This window comes from Crocodylus siamensis, chromosome 1, assembly GCF_052110815.1.
Source record: "Crocodylus siamensis isolate JL-2025a chromosome 1, ASM5211081v1, whole genome shotgun sequence".
Lineage (NCBI taxonomy): Eukaryota > Metazoa > Chordata > Crocodylia > Crocodylidae > Crocodylus > Crocodylus siamensis.
The window spans coordinates 290,271,673-290,287,979 of NC_143395.1; the positions used below are offsets into that span (position 1 = coordinate 290,271,673).

Here is a 16,307-nt window from a genome sequence, read left to right on the forward strand (position 1 = left end):
GCATATTTAGATGTCTCTAGTGCCTTGGGTTCTAGCATGTACAGACCTCCACTGAGGGTAGTTGTCTAGTAGCTGGGGAGGATGCCCACATTTTGAATAATTGCTTAGTGATTGGAGCACTTGTACTGAGTGTGGGGAAACTTAAGTTGTAGGCCTTCCTTAGCCTGAAGGATACAAATGCACATCCCCTACCTCCAAGAAAGGACCCTAACGACCAGGTCCTAGTGTGGCTCAAAGCTCCCATTGCTCCCCTTTTTCCTCCCTTCCCGCCCTATTAAAACAAGCCCGGGATATCTCAGCAGTCATGGGAGCAGAAGGAGGTGAACGGGAGGGAGCCTGATGCTATGGCTCAATGATGATGAGGCCATTCAGTGAAGAAGGAGGAATTCTGAAGTCTGATCCCTGTTTTCAGGAATATTTTTTTTTATTTTATCCAAAGATTGTCTAATGCAATGATTCAACCAGGAGGTTGTTATATTCTTTTAAGGGTGCCCTCAGGAGCAAACTCCTACACACGATTCACAAGATGAACCGAGAGGTTTCAAACAAGAATCCACAATGTTAAAAACATTCTGACCCACTGTGGTCTTTCTAAATTATTTGCAACAGAACAATTGTTCTAATATTTTTCCATAGTCAAAAAACAAGTGAAAGCTAGGAGCTGACACATTCTAGCAGGTACCTTGAATCTAATGCAAGATGCCTCAAGTCTAAATAAAGGTCTAGAACCACTAGTTTAATCTAAAATGAATAAACAGTTCTTGCTTCTTCATCTTCTGGTCCTGTAACTGGATGGCCTATAATCCCAGTCTCCCACTTCCTGAGTGAGTGCTTTAACCACTAACTGGTTATAAAAAAAGATAAATCGCTGCACTTTCTACTGAAGCTAGTGCTGTCAGTGTGTGTTAGGTATACTCTGACAGTGTCTAACAAGATTGGGCCTCTCTAGGATCTTAGGTGGAGTCCCATCCCCATTGTGGATCATAACAGAGCATGGTGGGAATTTGGCTCAGCCTGGGGCTGTTCTAGCTGTGTACAGAAACCTAAATTTAGGTGCCTAGGGATCTTTGCAGAGGTGCTGAATGAAAGAAGCCTAATAAGCTTTGTGTCTGCTGGATCTGGAGTTGCACATAAGTACTTAAAGTCAGGTTGGGTCCTATGTAAAGCGTACAATGTACCAATCTGGGTCTGGAACTAAATTACTTTGGAAATCTGTAGTATATTATATCAGCTACATAAAAATATTAATGTTATAATGTTATTTCTCTAATAAAATTTACTACAAGACTTTATGCCTACAGTTAATTTTCATCATTGACATTTTCATCCCTGCAGCATTTAATGTCCATGCCATCTATGAATCGATCAGGGATGAATGCAATGCTTTTAATCATCAGTCCTTATTTAAAAAATCAGACTAGTTGATAGGACTTAGTAAATTCAAAAATCAATTTACTGATTTTTCAAGTTAAAATTGAAACTCTACAAAAGATTTTTGTCAAAAATAAGCATCTTTCTGTTAAAGTCTTACCAATAGCCCTAGGAAATGCATAGTGGAAGTGGTTGTCTCCAGGTCATGTCATATTTAATGTGATTAAACTAAATCATGAGGACAGCATAGCACTGCAGTGACAAACTCTGACTCTCTTCTCTCTCTAAATATGTATTTCCATGTCACCTCCATTACCAGTACTACATATGGTTCTGTATTATGCCCATAGACCCCCCCTTGATTTATGCTTATCAGTTTTGAGACCTACAGGTTATATACAACTGAACTTGTTCCACTTTCCTCACCTGAACATATCATGTGTGCAGGCAGCTGGAAACTGAGTCATAGCTCCTGCAATTATTTCTTCACCTTTGTAAAATTAAACTTGCGTCTTAAGTACAAAGTTCATCCCTAAGGTAAGTACCCTGACATAGTAGAGATATGTTACAGCTGAGGTCCGTGGAAAAATCCTTGGGTGACATCACGTCCTTTCATGGCAAAACTGCACTTAAGAGCAAAAAGATGCAATTGAGGTGGCCGTGACAGGACTTTCCTTTTGAGCATCCCCCTATGCAAATATATTTTGTGCTTTTTTGTCTGACCTTTCATTCATTCATTCATTCCAGAATCAACACATAGATGGCATGGACATTAAATAGTGCAGAGATATATGTATTGCAGAAAGGAGATTAAAGTTATGCTCAGATAAACTTATCTGGCCAGTGCTCTGTGAGATCCAGTGAATACTTACTATTATGCATGAATTATTACCCAGAAAAGAATTTACATATTACACACTGTAAAATATTACAGAGGTTAGCTAAGAGCGTAAAGAAATCGGGGTCAAATGCTGCTGTGACTGTGTAATCCCAACAAAACTGGAAAGGAGAACTAGGATATCAGTTCTCCATAGCAAACTCAAGACAGACTTCTCTGCATGTTATAAGATTTCTTGGAACTAGCAGACTAGTGGCAAAGCACAAACTCTGAAGCTGTAGCGATTGGAGGAGAAGAGGGGTGGTGACCAGTTCATTTTGCTTAATATCAGCCAGCAGCTCACCTCTGATAGTACTACTTCATGTGTGGGCTTGTGAAAGTGGATGACAGAGTTATAGTAAAGGGGGGGAAATCCAATTTATATATAAAGAAATCCAGGTCAGAAATAAAAGGAAAAGAAAATGGAAGAGAGCCAGACCTGTTCAGACAATGATGTTAAAAATATTTCAGCCTGAGGGACGTCCTGATTCAAGGTGTTCCTACCATACATGAATGGACTGATGCATGTTTGCATGGTGCTTACTGACCATGTTCTGTATGCCCTGGGACATAATACCTTTGTGTTAACACTTGTCTTGGCCATGATGGTGCCTCCTTTATAGCTGCATCACAGTAGAAACATCTCATGTTCCCTCCTTCCCCCTCCATCTTCTGTATTTAATAGGAAACCTTCATTGTTTATTTCCCTAATGCCCTTCATAGAAGCGTGTCAGTTCTGTATCTATTTCCTGTTTCTTCTCCTTCCATATAACCAAGCTCTTCTACCCCAAGTCCAAGCAAGCCTGTATAATATGGATCAGAATTTCATGTGGTTAAGCCTAAATCTTGTAAGGTGGAGTGGAACAGTCAGATTTTCCAGAGGATCTAAATTAGATGTACGAACACAGAAGGAAAGAGAATGAAAGGAGGTGGAAGGGGGAAAGTAAGAAGGATAAGAGTGATTGGGGCAGTGATCTAGAAAGGAGGAAAAAGAAGCTGAAAATAAAGATACAAAAAGCGGGGGCCTGAAAAAAAGATGGCTTTAGAATAGCGTGTACTGAAACAGTGAAGAATGATGGTAGACTAGACTGGGAGAAAATAACTGCTTGTAGTGATAAATCCTAGTTCATTTTACCCACCTAAATGGCACATATGAGACTGTGTAACTGCAGTTTGTGGCACTAATGCACAGTTTGTGATTTAGAGACAGGTCTTAGCTGGGTTAGTCTGAAGTCAGGGAGAAGGCAGTGTAGAGCTGCACCTTACAGCCTAAATCAGAGATGCGTAGGTTTTTGTGAGGCTGCGCTCACTTTATTTTTGTGTGTACAAGCATGCACTCAGCCACTGAGCAGGCTCAGGAGGGCTGTGCTGTGGCCAGGCAGATAGACAGAAAAATAGGATGTGGAGGGGGCTGCCTGCACTGTAGGTCCCAGGAGCTTGAGGGGGGGTGGGAGGGGGCACATGCGGCAGAGCTCACCTGGGTGGTGCAGTGAAGGGGAGTTTTGCCTCCCCCATCTGGCCTGCAACTGCTTCTACGATGGCTTGATTTCAAGAGAAAGGCGGAACTAAGCTGTCAATAATGCCTAATTTGTGGTTAGAGTACTTAGTAAAAAGCTAATTCAACCCCCCTTTTGAGGGCCTAAATCCTGGGTCTGCTGCTTTCTGGGGAAGTGCTCTAAATGCTAGGCTATTGGTATAAAACAGTAAGGGCCCTCAGAATAGGGATATACCATGGAATCGTAAATTGTGTGTAAGTACTAAAAATGGCAGCTATGTGGCCTCATACATGCCATTTAAGTGTGTAAAGTGCATGGGACAGGACATTCAGTTGTGTCTATCCCAAAAGTTCCCTATAATGGCATAAATTTACTCCATATTCTCATTTTGCAAGCTAACAAAATCTCAATGGCCTGGAAAATAAAGTTCTTTTAAACATAGTTTTGGTTTTATCAAGAAGAAACAAAAAAACTACAAACTCCTATAGAGCATTATATTAGGAGGATGTTAAAGTGTCATAGTTAAGCATTCAAAAGTCAGAAAGTGCCATAGTTAAGGCTGCATGGGCTATCCTTATGAATATGTTTTTCAGTCTTTGATCATAGTCACATATTGTTTCTCAAATAATACAGTATAATGTTGATCACATAATTAAATCTATACAGACACAGTGAGTCTAGCTGCAAGATCAGTAAGTAAAATTCAAAACACTTTTCTTTACATGCTTTGATGCATGTTGTGCATCATCTGATAGGACAGAGTACAGGCAAAGTGCATAGTACTCTATACTTATACAACCTTCTACATAAAGGGATACAGTCATTTTGAAATCTGGTAAATTACGTGAATGTGTTGGCAGTGGTTACAGATATTTATCCAACTGTAATTTTTTGCTATTCTGCAATCCTACTTTTCTATGTTAAAAAATTGTTTTGTTTTGTTTTGTTTTTCAGTGTATGAAAGTTCCATATAAGCTAATTAGTGAAACTAGTGATATACAAAGCGCTGCTAAATGCAAAAGTAAGCTAAACCTTTATAGAGAGACACTAATTTTGGGTCTTATTTTTTTTAAAAATAGGTATAATTTTAGATAGAAATGTGGCATTTAAGCTAAAAATATCACTTTCAGTAGTTATGTGGGATCTGATGACATATACAGGTCATGTAAGTTTGCAACAAAGGCCCATATCCTGCAGTGAGCTTCATGCAGCTGAGTATCTGATTACACATCAAGACTGCATAGAGTGCATTGTTGTCCAGGCCTATAAATTAACTTGGTGGGCAACTGTCTCATCCTGTACCATAATGAAGCATTTAAACTGAGATAGCTTCATACTAAATTTGATCACCCCCTGAATATCTTGTTATGCTGATAAAGTATATATGCAGCTAAATTAGATTTGTAGTTTACGGCCTCATTTCCTGAACTGAGCCAAAGACTGCTAGAAAAGAAAATATATATAGCACGTGACTGCTGACAAAACTTAAATTGCACATTAGAAACAAAAGTTCTAAATTAAAAAGTTAAACTTTATGACAGTGGAATAACATAAATTCATGGGTTACATGATTTTATCAAGAAATGTTTAGCATCAAAGAGAAAATGTGCATATTACTGGGGGGAAGAAGGAAGTGTTTGTTTTTTTTGTTTGGTAGGGTTTTTTTTAAGACTGCACCACAATGTGCATGCCTAAGAAAACAAAACAAAATTTAGATCATGTTTGCAAGAGGGGTGATACTGAGCAGAGGAGCACACTGGCCACTGCTCATTGCCCCCCAAATGGAAGTTGGTGGACGCCAGCCAGTGAAACTGTCCAGAGACATGAATAGCTAAGGGACAGGAACTGTTGGAGACAGGCCTATTTGTTACAAAACATGGGCATGATGAGTGCACACAGAAATCCCCTCTGTTTCTAGAAGGGGTCAGTCACTAAGTCTGCAGGAACAGTCTTGGGACAACTAATGCAAAATGAGGGACAGGAATGCATGTGATACAATGAGTGCTCTATGGGGATCTGTGGCACAGAGCACACTGGCTAGCATCCACTGGCCCTTGAACACATCCAAGGAGCCAGTGGATACTGCCTGGAAACATGAGCAGAGGAGACAAAAACTGTTGGTGACAAGTCTATTTGTTATGCTATTTTAAGGGTGGGCTAAGCCCACCAGGAAAACTCCTTAAGCCTTCCTTAATTAAAGGGACTACTGGGGACACAACAATGGATTTTGTGGGACAACAAATCTGAAAACAGGGAAGGGAGTGGGGGTCAAAGATTAATAATGAGTGCTCCAAAAGGGGGCTGCAGTGCACTGCCCCCCAAACGAGTCCAAGGAGCCAGTGGATGCCACACAGTGAAACTGCCTGGAGACGTGAGCAAAGGAGGCACAGGAAGATGGCCCCATGGTCCCCTTTGCTTTTGGAGACAGGTCTGTTTGTCAAAGGGTGCCAAAGGGTCCATGGCCAAGGCCCAGTAGAGAAACTATAAGCCTCCTTTAGTAAGGGAGGCTACACTGTAGGCATCCCACCTAACTGCTTGGGACAAGTAAAAAGAAAATAGGGAAAGGAGTGAGGGTCATAGATAAATTATGACAGATCCAGAAGGGGACAAGGAGCCAGTGCCCACTGCACACCTGAACGAGTCGAAGGAGCCAGTGAAACTGCTAGGTGATGTAAGCGGAGAAGAGACAGGAAGTTGGCCCCACAATCACTGAGGGTCCTGCACTGTCAGAGGCATATTTGACCCATAATGTTCACCCAAAGAGCAACAGTTACTCCCCCCACCCTGTTTCTGGGGGGGAGGAGCTATTGGGTGCATGCTAATTGATTTTGGGGAATTAAAGAGAAAACGAGTGGGAGTGAGGTCACAGGTTCAAAATGAGTGTGCTGAGAGGGGACAAGGAGCACAGTACCCTGGCCAGCACCCAGTGGCCCCTGAAGGAGTCCAGGGAGCTAGTAGACGCCACCCAGTGAAACTCTACGTGGAGACATGAGTGGAGGTGGGAAAGGAGGCCCCAGTCAGTGGGTCCTATACTCTCAGAGACAGGCTTATTTGATATGTAAGGTTAACATGGGGTTAATGCGTAAAAAGCAATGGTTAGCCTCCCTCCCCATGTCATTAAAGGGTACGTATCAACTGCGTGACACAGGCCTACTTGCTGCTTTCAAGGGATTGTGGGCCAATGCCCACCAAGAAAAACTACAAGCCTCCCTTAAAATGGGGGCTACCAAGAAAGCAACAATTAATTTTTTGAGATGACGTAAAAAAAGAAAATAGGGAAGAGAGCGAGGCCGCAGGTCCAAAATAAGGGATCTGGAAGGTGACATGGAACAAAGCACCCCAGCCAGCACCCACTGCCCTGCAAGCAAGTCCAAGGACCCAGTGTACGGCACCTAGTGAAACTGCCCAGAGCTGTGAGCAGAGAACGGCAAGAACCACTCGGCGGTCACGGGGGGTCCTGCTCTGTCGGACATAGAACTTTAACACATGGAGGGATTTCATGGGCCCAGGCCCTTCCCACCAAGGAACCAAGAAGCTCCCTTTACTACTGGGGGCCACAAGTGACGTGTTACTGACTACTTGGGACAAATAACAATGAAAACGGACAGGAGTGGAGGTCAAAGGTTCATAACCAGGGTGCCAAAGTGAAACAGGGAGCAGAGCACACCGGGCAGAGCCCACTGGCCCTCAAATCGGTCCAAGGAGCCAGTGGATGCTGCCTAGTGAAACTCTGCCCATTGACGTGAGCAGAAGAGGGACAGGGGGACCACCAGGGGTCCTGCCCTGTCAGACACACCAGGCCTATTTGTCATCCTTCAATCACGTGAGCCTAGCCCACCAAATTTCTTACCAGCCTCCCTCAGGCAGGGAGGCTACAGGAAACCATGACAGCAGACTCCTTGGGACAGACAATAAAAAACAGGGACAGGAGCGGAGGTCAAAAGCTAATGAGTGCCAAGGGGGATCCAGAACGGGTCCCAAGGGATTGTAGCATGGGGACCAGTCATGGAGCAGAGCAGAGTAGATAGTGTCTACTGGCCCTCAAATGAGTCCTGGGAGTCAGTGGATGCTGCTAAGTGAAACTCTGCTCCTTGATGAGAGCTAACCCCATGGTCACTGGGGTCCTGCCCTGCCAGACCCGGAAGCTGGGCAAGACAGCCGCTGGCTCAAGCCCGCGTTCTGCTTTGAAGTGTGTGAGGAGGGCAGGGCACACCCTGAGGCAGGTCTCACAGCACCCCAGGGTCCCCCAACCCCGAGCCCCTTTCAGGGGTGTAGGTTGTATCCCTATCGGCCTAAGGACACAAGCAGACAAGATTCTTTGGGTAAATCCGGTATCTTCTATTAGGCCAACTCAAATAGCTGAAACAATTCTTCCTCGCAAGCTTTCGAACACCAAGACGCCTCGGGCAGCCGCTGTCTGCAGGGGGGAGGGGCGGAGCCAACGGCCGCGAGCGCCAGCGTTGGGCTAGAAGTAATTGGCAGCTGCCAGCGGGGAGCGGGGCGGGGCCTGGGCAGACAAGTCAGAGGCACGGGGTGGGGGGCGGTGAGGCCGGTGCGGCCACGCCCCCCTCTGCGCAGCCAATGGGGTGCGGCGGAGGGCGGGGCCGGCGGCGTCGGGCATTTAGCTCATGCGCGCAGGCAGGGAGGTCCTTTCGGCGCGAGCGGCCGTGGGTGTCTCTGTGCGTGTCACCCCCCACACCACCACTACCACAACCCCACGGCAGCCAGCGACAACATGGCAGACCAGGCCATTTCCTTCCTCAAGGACTTCCTGGCGGGCGGCGTGGCCGCGGCCATCAGCAAGACGGCGGTGGCGCCCATCGAGCGGGTCAAGCTGCTGCTGCAGGTCGGCGCCGCGTGCAGAACACCGGGGCGCGCGTGACTTCCCCCCCGCCTCCCCACGCGCCCACGCAAGCGCGGGGACTGCCGCTCGCGCCGGCGGGAACGATGGGCGCTAGGCCCGGCACGGGGGTCACGTGGGTAGCTGCGCGTGGCTGTTGGGAGCCGGTTCCGCTCTGACGTGTTGCCTGATGGGGGAGGTTCTTTTCCCCGCTCCCCTTCCGTCCGGCGGAGGGGGAGGTGGCCGCCATGTTTCCGGCCGTCACGTGACTGCCGAGGCTGCCGCGAGGCTCTTAAGTCACGGGGTCTGCCGTCGGCAGCCCCTCTTCCCTCTCTGGCTGCTATGGAGACACCCCACTTCCGCAGCTCCAGAGCGTTTGGCGCCCTCCCCCTCCCCACCCCGCTGATTGGTTGCCTTTTCTGGACGTCATAAAGGCCGCAGCGGCAGCGAAGCAGGCCTGCTTCTACAGCCCAGCCCTGCCTGGGCATGGATGAGGGAAGGGGGGATTGCAGGCCCTGCGGAGAGCAGCTGCCTTGCTTGGGAAGCAGAGGGAGGGCTGTGGAGCCGCGGGAAACACCCTCCCAGCTGTCTCTCGCTCCCTTTTTTTTCCATTCGGTGTGTGAGATCCAGCTGCACTGTGACGCAAGGGGGCTGCTGCAGGGCAGGAGTCCTAGTTCCTTGTCTTGCTTCTGGTTTCTTGTGACCTTGGGGAAAATGGCAGTTTCTCTTTGCTTCTGCCCTTCTTGCCTTGGATGGGGATAAAAGCTATTGAGGAGCCCCCGGGGCATTGGCAGGATAAACTGGGTCAAGGTGGAGGCAAGAGGGGAAGTTAGTCCCCTGTTTAGTCTAAAGTCAGGCAGAAGATGGAGGAGTTGACATACTCATTGCTGTGAGGTGAATGTTAGGGGTCAAGTGTCTTAAGTGCATTAAAGCAGGGGTTCTTAACCTCTTTTTGTACGGGAACCCATTTGTAAATATAGATGGACAGTCCCCCTTAATCCTGACCTGTTGCTGCTCTGCCCCAGGCCCCAGTCCCCCAGTGTATGGGGCAGTGGGGGGGGATCCGGGGGTGCCCAGGCAGCCCCAAATCTCCCTCGGAGGCTGGAACTAGGTCAGCCTGAAAGAGAGAAGCTATTTTTCCCATGTTTTTCTCCATTAAGGGAGAATCCATTTTTAAAGTTTGTTTGTGACCTCGGATATTCTTGTGACCCACTTCTGGGTCATGACCCACAGGTTAAGAAACACTGCATTAAAGGTTTCCAGTATTTGAACTAACCCACCTCAGCTTGCTTCTAAAGAACTTTAAACTTTGAAATGTCTTCACCCCTAAATGCTGGGGTTTTGCACTTGATTGTAGCATTGTACTAGTTTTGGTGTCTGCTTTGGTAAGTCCTGATTTTTGTTTCTCCTGTGTTTAGTAGGGAAAAATAAATCTGAACTTTTTTTAATTCATGTTTTTAAGAAGGAGGACCAGTTGCTATCGTTGGACTACTTAAATTTCCTTTTTTGGTGAGGCAAATCAAAGCATTAATATTTGTGTGGTGGTCCCCTAATGCAAATATTTACATTATAAAATTAGACTTAGCAGTAGCTTCACTTTATTTATTTACTTTATGTAACAATCTGACTTTACCTATTTTACCCTTTCAGAAGTGATTGTAAAAGTAGTTTGTGGTGGTCAATGGAGGCGTGCTTTGAGAAATAATTGGGTAAGGCCACTCAAACTTGGGAATCCTCATTTCTTTGGTATTGCAGTATGAATATGGAACCTGGTCTGAACTTGCAGTATTTTCTGCAAGTAAGCTTTCCTTATGGTCAAAACAATAACACTTTTTTCTTTTTTGGCAGGTACAATATGCAAGTAAACAAATTGCTGTTGATAAACAGTACAAAGGCATCATTGATTGCGTAGTGCGTATCCCAAAAGAACAAGGGGTGCTGTCCTTCTGGCGTGGAAATTTTGCAAATGTCATTAGATATTTCCCCACTCAGGCCCTCAACTTTGCCTTCAAGGATAAGTATAAGCAGGTGTTCCTAGGTGGAGTAGACAAGCACACTCAGTTCTGGAGGTATTTTGCTGGTAATCTGGCCTCTGGTGGTGCAGCTGGTGCCACTTCTCTCTGCTTTGTTTACCCGTTGGATTTTGCAAGAACCCGTTTAGCTGCTGATGTTGGAAAAGCTGGTGCCGACAGAGAATTTGCTGGCCTTGGGGACTGTCTAGTCAAAATCACCAAGTCTGATGGTCTGCGTGGCTTATATCAAGGGTTCAATGTCTCAGTACAGGGTATCATCATCTACAGAGCGGCTTACTTTGGAATCTATGATACAGCAAAAGGTAAATTTTATAAAGCAACTGTAGGTTATGTTATCAGTCTTAATGATGACATTTGCTGACTTTGAGTGCCTGCTCACAGTTTCAATATAATGAGCCAAGTGGCTGTTTGAAATACTTCTGCTGCTATTTGTCTGAAGTGCTGAAACCAGTATTTTTCTGATAGACCTGCTAAAAGCTTCAGAGTAGTATTGAAGTAGTAATGAATAATGCTGACTTTGCTAGACCCTTGTGAAAATGCAGGATGCAACTTTATGGTGTTAGGGTTTGCAAAGTTTAAGAGCTGCTTCTAGCAAAAGGAAAATGTCCCCTTCCCCCACTCTTAAATGGGTTTAAGCAATTTTAGGGAACTTGATTCAATTGACCCTAGTAATTAACATGTTATATAGTTAGTTACATTCACATCATAAAGTCTCCTGTTGACCTAATTTGGTGGTTAAACAACTGCCTTGAAGAATGGAATATTCTCCTTCATCAACTTGCACATAGTTTCAAAGATATTAGAATTGAGGCATTTTCAAGTGTGGGACAATTGACTTTTGAGGAGATATTTCTAATGGATAATTTTATCTCGGGACTTTGTGCCTTTTAATCTGAACTACTGACACAGAATATTCTTCACTGCTGTAAAGCAATCTGAGTGCAGTTCTGTTGTTGCACTTTATGCATGTCTAACATTTTCACAGGAGATGAGTTGCTTTACCCTTTTGTTTTGATTGTAGTTGGTGAAGATGCCATTACTGTTGCTGTTCTTAGGAAAGCACCTGTTTAATATTTTATGAGTGGGTGTAAGACACGAATTTATATTGTGGCATCTTAATTGCAGGAATGCTCCCAGATCCCAGGAACACTCACATTGTGATAAGCTGGATGATTGCACAAACGGTGACTGCCGTGGCTGGTGTTGTCTCCTATCCTTTCGATACGGTGCGACGTCGAATGATGATGCAGTCGGGGCGTAAAGGAGGTAAACTTCAGTTTTCCCCTGTAATCTGAAATTATTCTGCTGTCTGCTATATAAATCTAATATATTACCAAAATGACACTTGGCTATTGTGTTTTTTACTTGGCTTCACATCTGCTAAAAATATCAATAGCCAAGACAGCTGAACTCAAAGGGGAGGATTCTTTAGTGTCTAAAAGGAGTGGGATCATGATGGATTTAAGTATCTCAAAAGAGCAGGTGGGAAATCAGACTTGTTAGGGGGCTTTTGCATGTCTTTTGCATTTATATCAGTGCGTTCTGCTTAAACAGGAAACAACTTTATGGTGCATGAAACCAAGTATAAGGGTTGTTCCAGCCCCAAATTATGTAAATTGCAAACAAATAAAATACTTTTGTTTTTCTACAGCTGACATCATGTACAAAGGAACAGTTGATTGTTGGAGGAAGATCGCACGGGACGAGGGTGGAAAAGCTTTCTTCAAAGGCGCATGGTCTAATGTTCTCCGAGGAATGGGGGGTGCCTTTGTGCTCGTGCTGTATGATGAATTCAAGAAATTTGTTTAAAAGACCCTAACTAGACTTGGAAACAAAATTTAGCAGATCATGTAGAAAGCTGTACCATTATGGACCATTGACCTCCAAGAAATTCCTGTGTTGAGTGTTATTTATTGGGGCCAGATCATGTTTGTAGATGGGGCTAGAAATTTTCCAGGAACTGATCCACTGCAAGATTTGTTTCCAATAAAGGCACTGAAACTGACAGTTCAGCCCAGCAAATTTTCCATATTGGTGATTTGGGTCAGTAGCACTAGTTCTGGGCCCAAAATGGTTGATTTGACCAAGCAATTTAGGCAACAATTGTTGTTTCTAAATTTTTGTTTTTTTTGGATTGGTCTCTAGTTTCAAGTCCCATCTTATGACCATAAAACTGTATTTGAGAAGTACTTGTTAACAAATCATGTCTCTTTCCACTTGTACTCGAGCACTATGTACCATTTTGCACAGCTGAACATCTAGCAATTATGTTTTTAAATTGGGGCATTTTGCTGTGAAACAATAAACAATACTTACTCAGACACTGGTAAACTTACTATTTATATACGGTTTTGGTCTGCTTTGGGAAATTGCTTGCAAGCTAATCATAGGAGAAGATGCCTCCTTTGACATGGTAATTGTGCCAGGCAAATCAATGGATTGTAAAACAGTACATCTATTACATTAGTTTTTATGCCTGATATATGCGAGATCTTCAAGGAACCCTTTTATATACAAATAGGGTCAGTTAAATGGTTGTACATTTCCATCTTTGATAGGAGTGTCTTGGACTGCTGGCTATGGCTTTTCAAAGGAGTCCTAGTCCTCGACTGCTTTCCACTATTAATGCAACATAATAAACTCTAGAGCAGTTTGTCTTGGAGTCAGCTGCTCCCAGGCATAGTGCTCACAGATGCGCCTGGGGCAGCAGCAGTTTGAGCCAGGATGAAGCAGCCCTGGACTAGAAGGGAGCATAGGGGGTCAGCTCCAGGTCTTGGTGTTGGAAGGTGGAGGGGCTGACTGGGCACAATTTACCACCAACTGCCACATGTACGTGTGTGTTTCACTGCACTTAATGACTCCACTGTAAGATACTACTGCTGGGAACAGTAAAGGGAGTTAATGCATTTACTGCAACCTAGTACCAGCATACATGTGGACTGTGATGCTTTCCTGTGGAGCTAATTAGTCTACCTGGCAGTAATGTTCATGAGTAGATGTACCCATAATGAAGGAATGTAATGATTGTTCTAAGGATCTCAAGAAGGCATTTTGGGGTCCCTGTCTAGGTAATCCCAAAGGCGGTCATCTTTGAACTACAAGTTAATATCTCTTTTCTTCTCTTCCCCCCCCTCCCCCGCTCAAAGTGTTTTTTCATGCTTTGGAAGAATTAATGACTGCATTAAGTACAGAGCAATGAACAGTTCAACTTTTAAATTATACAGAGCAGTATTAGTTTTAAAAATGAGTGTTTTAGTTTTATAGGATTTGGGGGGCGTTATTTTTATCTCACTGGACTAGGGAAGTTAGGTCACTAGAAGGTATTATGGCTGCTTGGAAATGTTATTTACTTGCGTGTGTTCTTTATTGTCTGGTATCTTAAGCTGGGTTGGGCTTGATCAGCAACCAGGGGGTGCAGTAGACTAATTTGCTCAGTAAAGCATTGCCATCTAAACACATGCCATAATTGGTCTGTTGTAGCCTAACTTATTGCACTGCCCAATAGTCCTGTCACCAACCACTAGTATCCAACAGTACAGTAAATTAGTGTACTTAAATACGTAGATGCTGTGCTTGGATTAGTTTACTCCAGTGCAAATTGTGCAGTAAACTCAGTCACATTAATTGCGTATGTAGATATGTCCAGTGCGTTTATAAAAGGGATTTGGTTTGGGACAACAGTCTTTGGGAGAAGAGTATTTTGATCCCCATATTGATCTAGCATTTTGTATGCTGTAGTTGCATGGAGTTTGATTTGATAAATTGGTGCTTTTTTAAGGGAGATCTGGCCTCAATTTTCAGATCTTTGTACACAGATTTAATGCTCGCTTGTGGGAAGACCGCAAAAGCAGTGTGAACAATGTAGGAGATTTAACAAATGGGGACAAGACCCTTGATGTACAAGCTTGTTCACTTGCTGTTTAGATGAGATGCTATTGAAATTTAATTTACAGGTTGTTTTTGGCCCCTTTCCCATTCAAAATCCAGACAGTGAAGTTTAGAGCTTTTTATGCTGCTGCTCTTAATACAGCACGTATAACGGCTAGCGGCAAGAGACAGGACTTCTGTGTGAAGAGAATAGCTTTACTACCTTACAGCTGTATTTAAACTAACTGAAGGCAGAAGTATTCCAGCAGTATTGCTGAGGTTGTAAGTGGTGTATATTGGGAGGAATCTCTTTTTTTTTTTTTTTTTTTTTTTTTTTTTTTTTTTTTCCTTTGGAGTGCTGTGTAAAGATGAAACTATCTGTGTCTGATGGCTCTCAAGTTTACAGTGGGTGTAGTAAGCATATTTCCATCTGAAAACACCACTTTCCATATAATTCAATGGTAATACAGACAGAATTCTGTACTACTTAATCATATGGTATTTCTTCACTTTCAGTTCCAGTGAGCATGGTCCATTTGGCATCTTCCACTCACTTCACAGTGGGTGCTGTGTTTGTGAGGTATAACTGGGGGGGGGTGGTATATAGGCTGTACATGGGAGCCCCTGGTTGGTCCCCTGAACATGTCGGCCTCCACTCTGTGACAGCCCCGACTGCACGCCAGCACTGGGCTTGCCCATCTAGGTTGAGCAGCAGTGGTCAGGCGTAAATGTGGAGTCAAAAAGACAGACTAATCTTCTCTGTGTCATGCCTTTTTTTGGGGGGTGGGGAATTTTATCTTTTACTTTTTATTTCTACTAATTTTATTACATACTGCATGTCTACTTTCTATACTATATCACATATTTCATATCATTGATATGACACGATGCAAGTTCTGTTTTTGACCGTTGTGTGGTAGCATAGCTGTGTTCCGTAGCCATGCAGTGTCCTCTGTACCAATGTGCGACAGTCTCTGACTGAGACCTTTATATGCGTGTTCTTGACTAGGTCCCTGAGTCTATTTTACTCAACCCAGCATGCGCACAGCTTGAAGCAGGCTTCCCACTGATTGCTGCTGCTGCTCTCTTGTTTTCTGGTACTAATCCTGCAGCTTGCTCAATTGCATTTTGGTACAGTCTTTGATTGACAGCTTTTCCACCTGCTTTGTGTTATCTGTCATGGCACTACTCTTGAGCCAGCTGGTACACCGCTTGACCCAGAGGAATTCAGGATCTTCTTCTATCACTTGCCCATCAATCTGTACCTCTCTGCTATGAGGCAGAGATGGAACTGGGAACGGCTTCCCAGATTAAGGACAATAAGTCTTTTTTTTAAATACGTAGGGGGTAAAAAGAAGGTCCTGGGTAATGTGGGGCCCTTGCAGGCTGACATGGGTAACGTGGTCATCACACCAGATGGTAAAGTTAACATGTTTAACGATTTCTTTGCCTCCATCTTCTTAAGTAGGGACCAGAACAGCCACCTCCCTGCTGGGCCCTCCTTGGGCCCCAGGGGAGGCACACCTGGGCCACGGGTTAGCGAGGATTTAGTTAGGGAGCTTCTGGAGGGGCTAGATGTATTCAAGTCAGCAGGCCCAGATGATCTCCACCCTAGAGTTCTAAAGGAACTGGCCGAGGTCATTGCAAGTCCCCTGGAACGGCTTTACGAGCACTCGTGGTGCTCTGGTGAGGTACCGGAGGACTGGAAGAGGGCCAATGTGGTCCCCATCTTCAAAAAAGGCAGGAAGGAAGACCCAGGAAACTATAGGCTGCTTAGTCTCACCTCGATCCTAGGCAAGCTGTTTGAAAAAATTATGCTGGCA

General features: G+C 44.4%; 1 protein-coding gene across 1 annotated transcript; it reads left to right on the forward strand.

Moving 5' to 3' along the window:
* Positions 1-8,375: 8,375 nt before the first annotated feature.
* SLC25A6 (solute carrier family 25 member 6) lies at positions 8,376-12,938 on the forward strand. Its single transcript, XM_090064393.1, has 4 exons — positions 8,376-8,590; positions 10,433-10,919; positions 11,743-11,883; positions 12,269-12,938. The coding sequence occupies exons 1-4, from the start codon at positions 8,480-8,482 to the stop codon at positions 12,424-12,426; spliced, it is 897 nt and encodes a 298-aa protein (XP_089920519.1). The 5' UTR covers positions 8,376-8,479; the 3' UTR covers positions 12,427-12,938.
* The last annotated feature ends 3,369 nt before the right edge of the window (positions 12,939-16,307 follow it).

Excerpts from the sequence above, each read along its gene's own strand:
- SLC25A6 (XM_090064393.1), top strand. The coding sequence starts at position 8,480 with ATGGCAGACCAGGCCATTTCCTTCCTCAAGGACTTCCTGGCGGGCGGC. Across the intron at positions 8,591-10,432 it reads GGGTCAAGCTGCTGCTGCAG|GTACAATATGCAAGTAAACA; the intron begins GTCGGCGCCGCG and ends CTTTTTTGGCAG. Across the intron at positions 10,920-11,742 it reads AATCTATGATACAGCAAAAG|GAATGCTCCCAGATCCCAGG; the intron begins GTAAATTTTATA and ends TCTTAATTGCAG.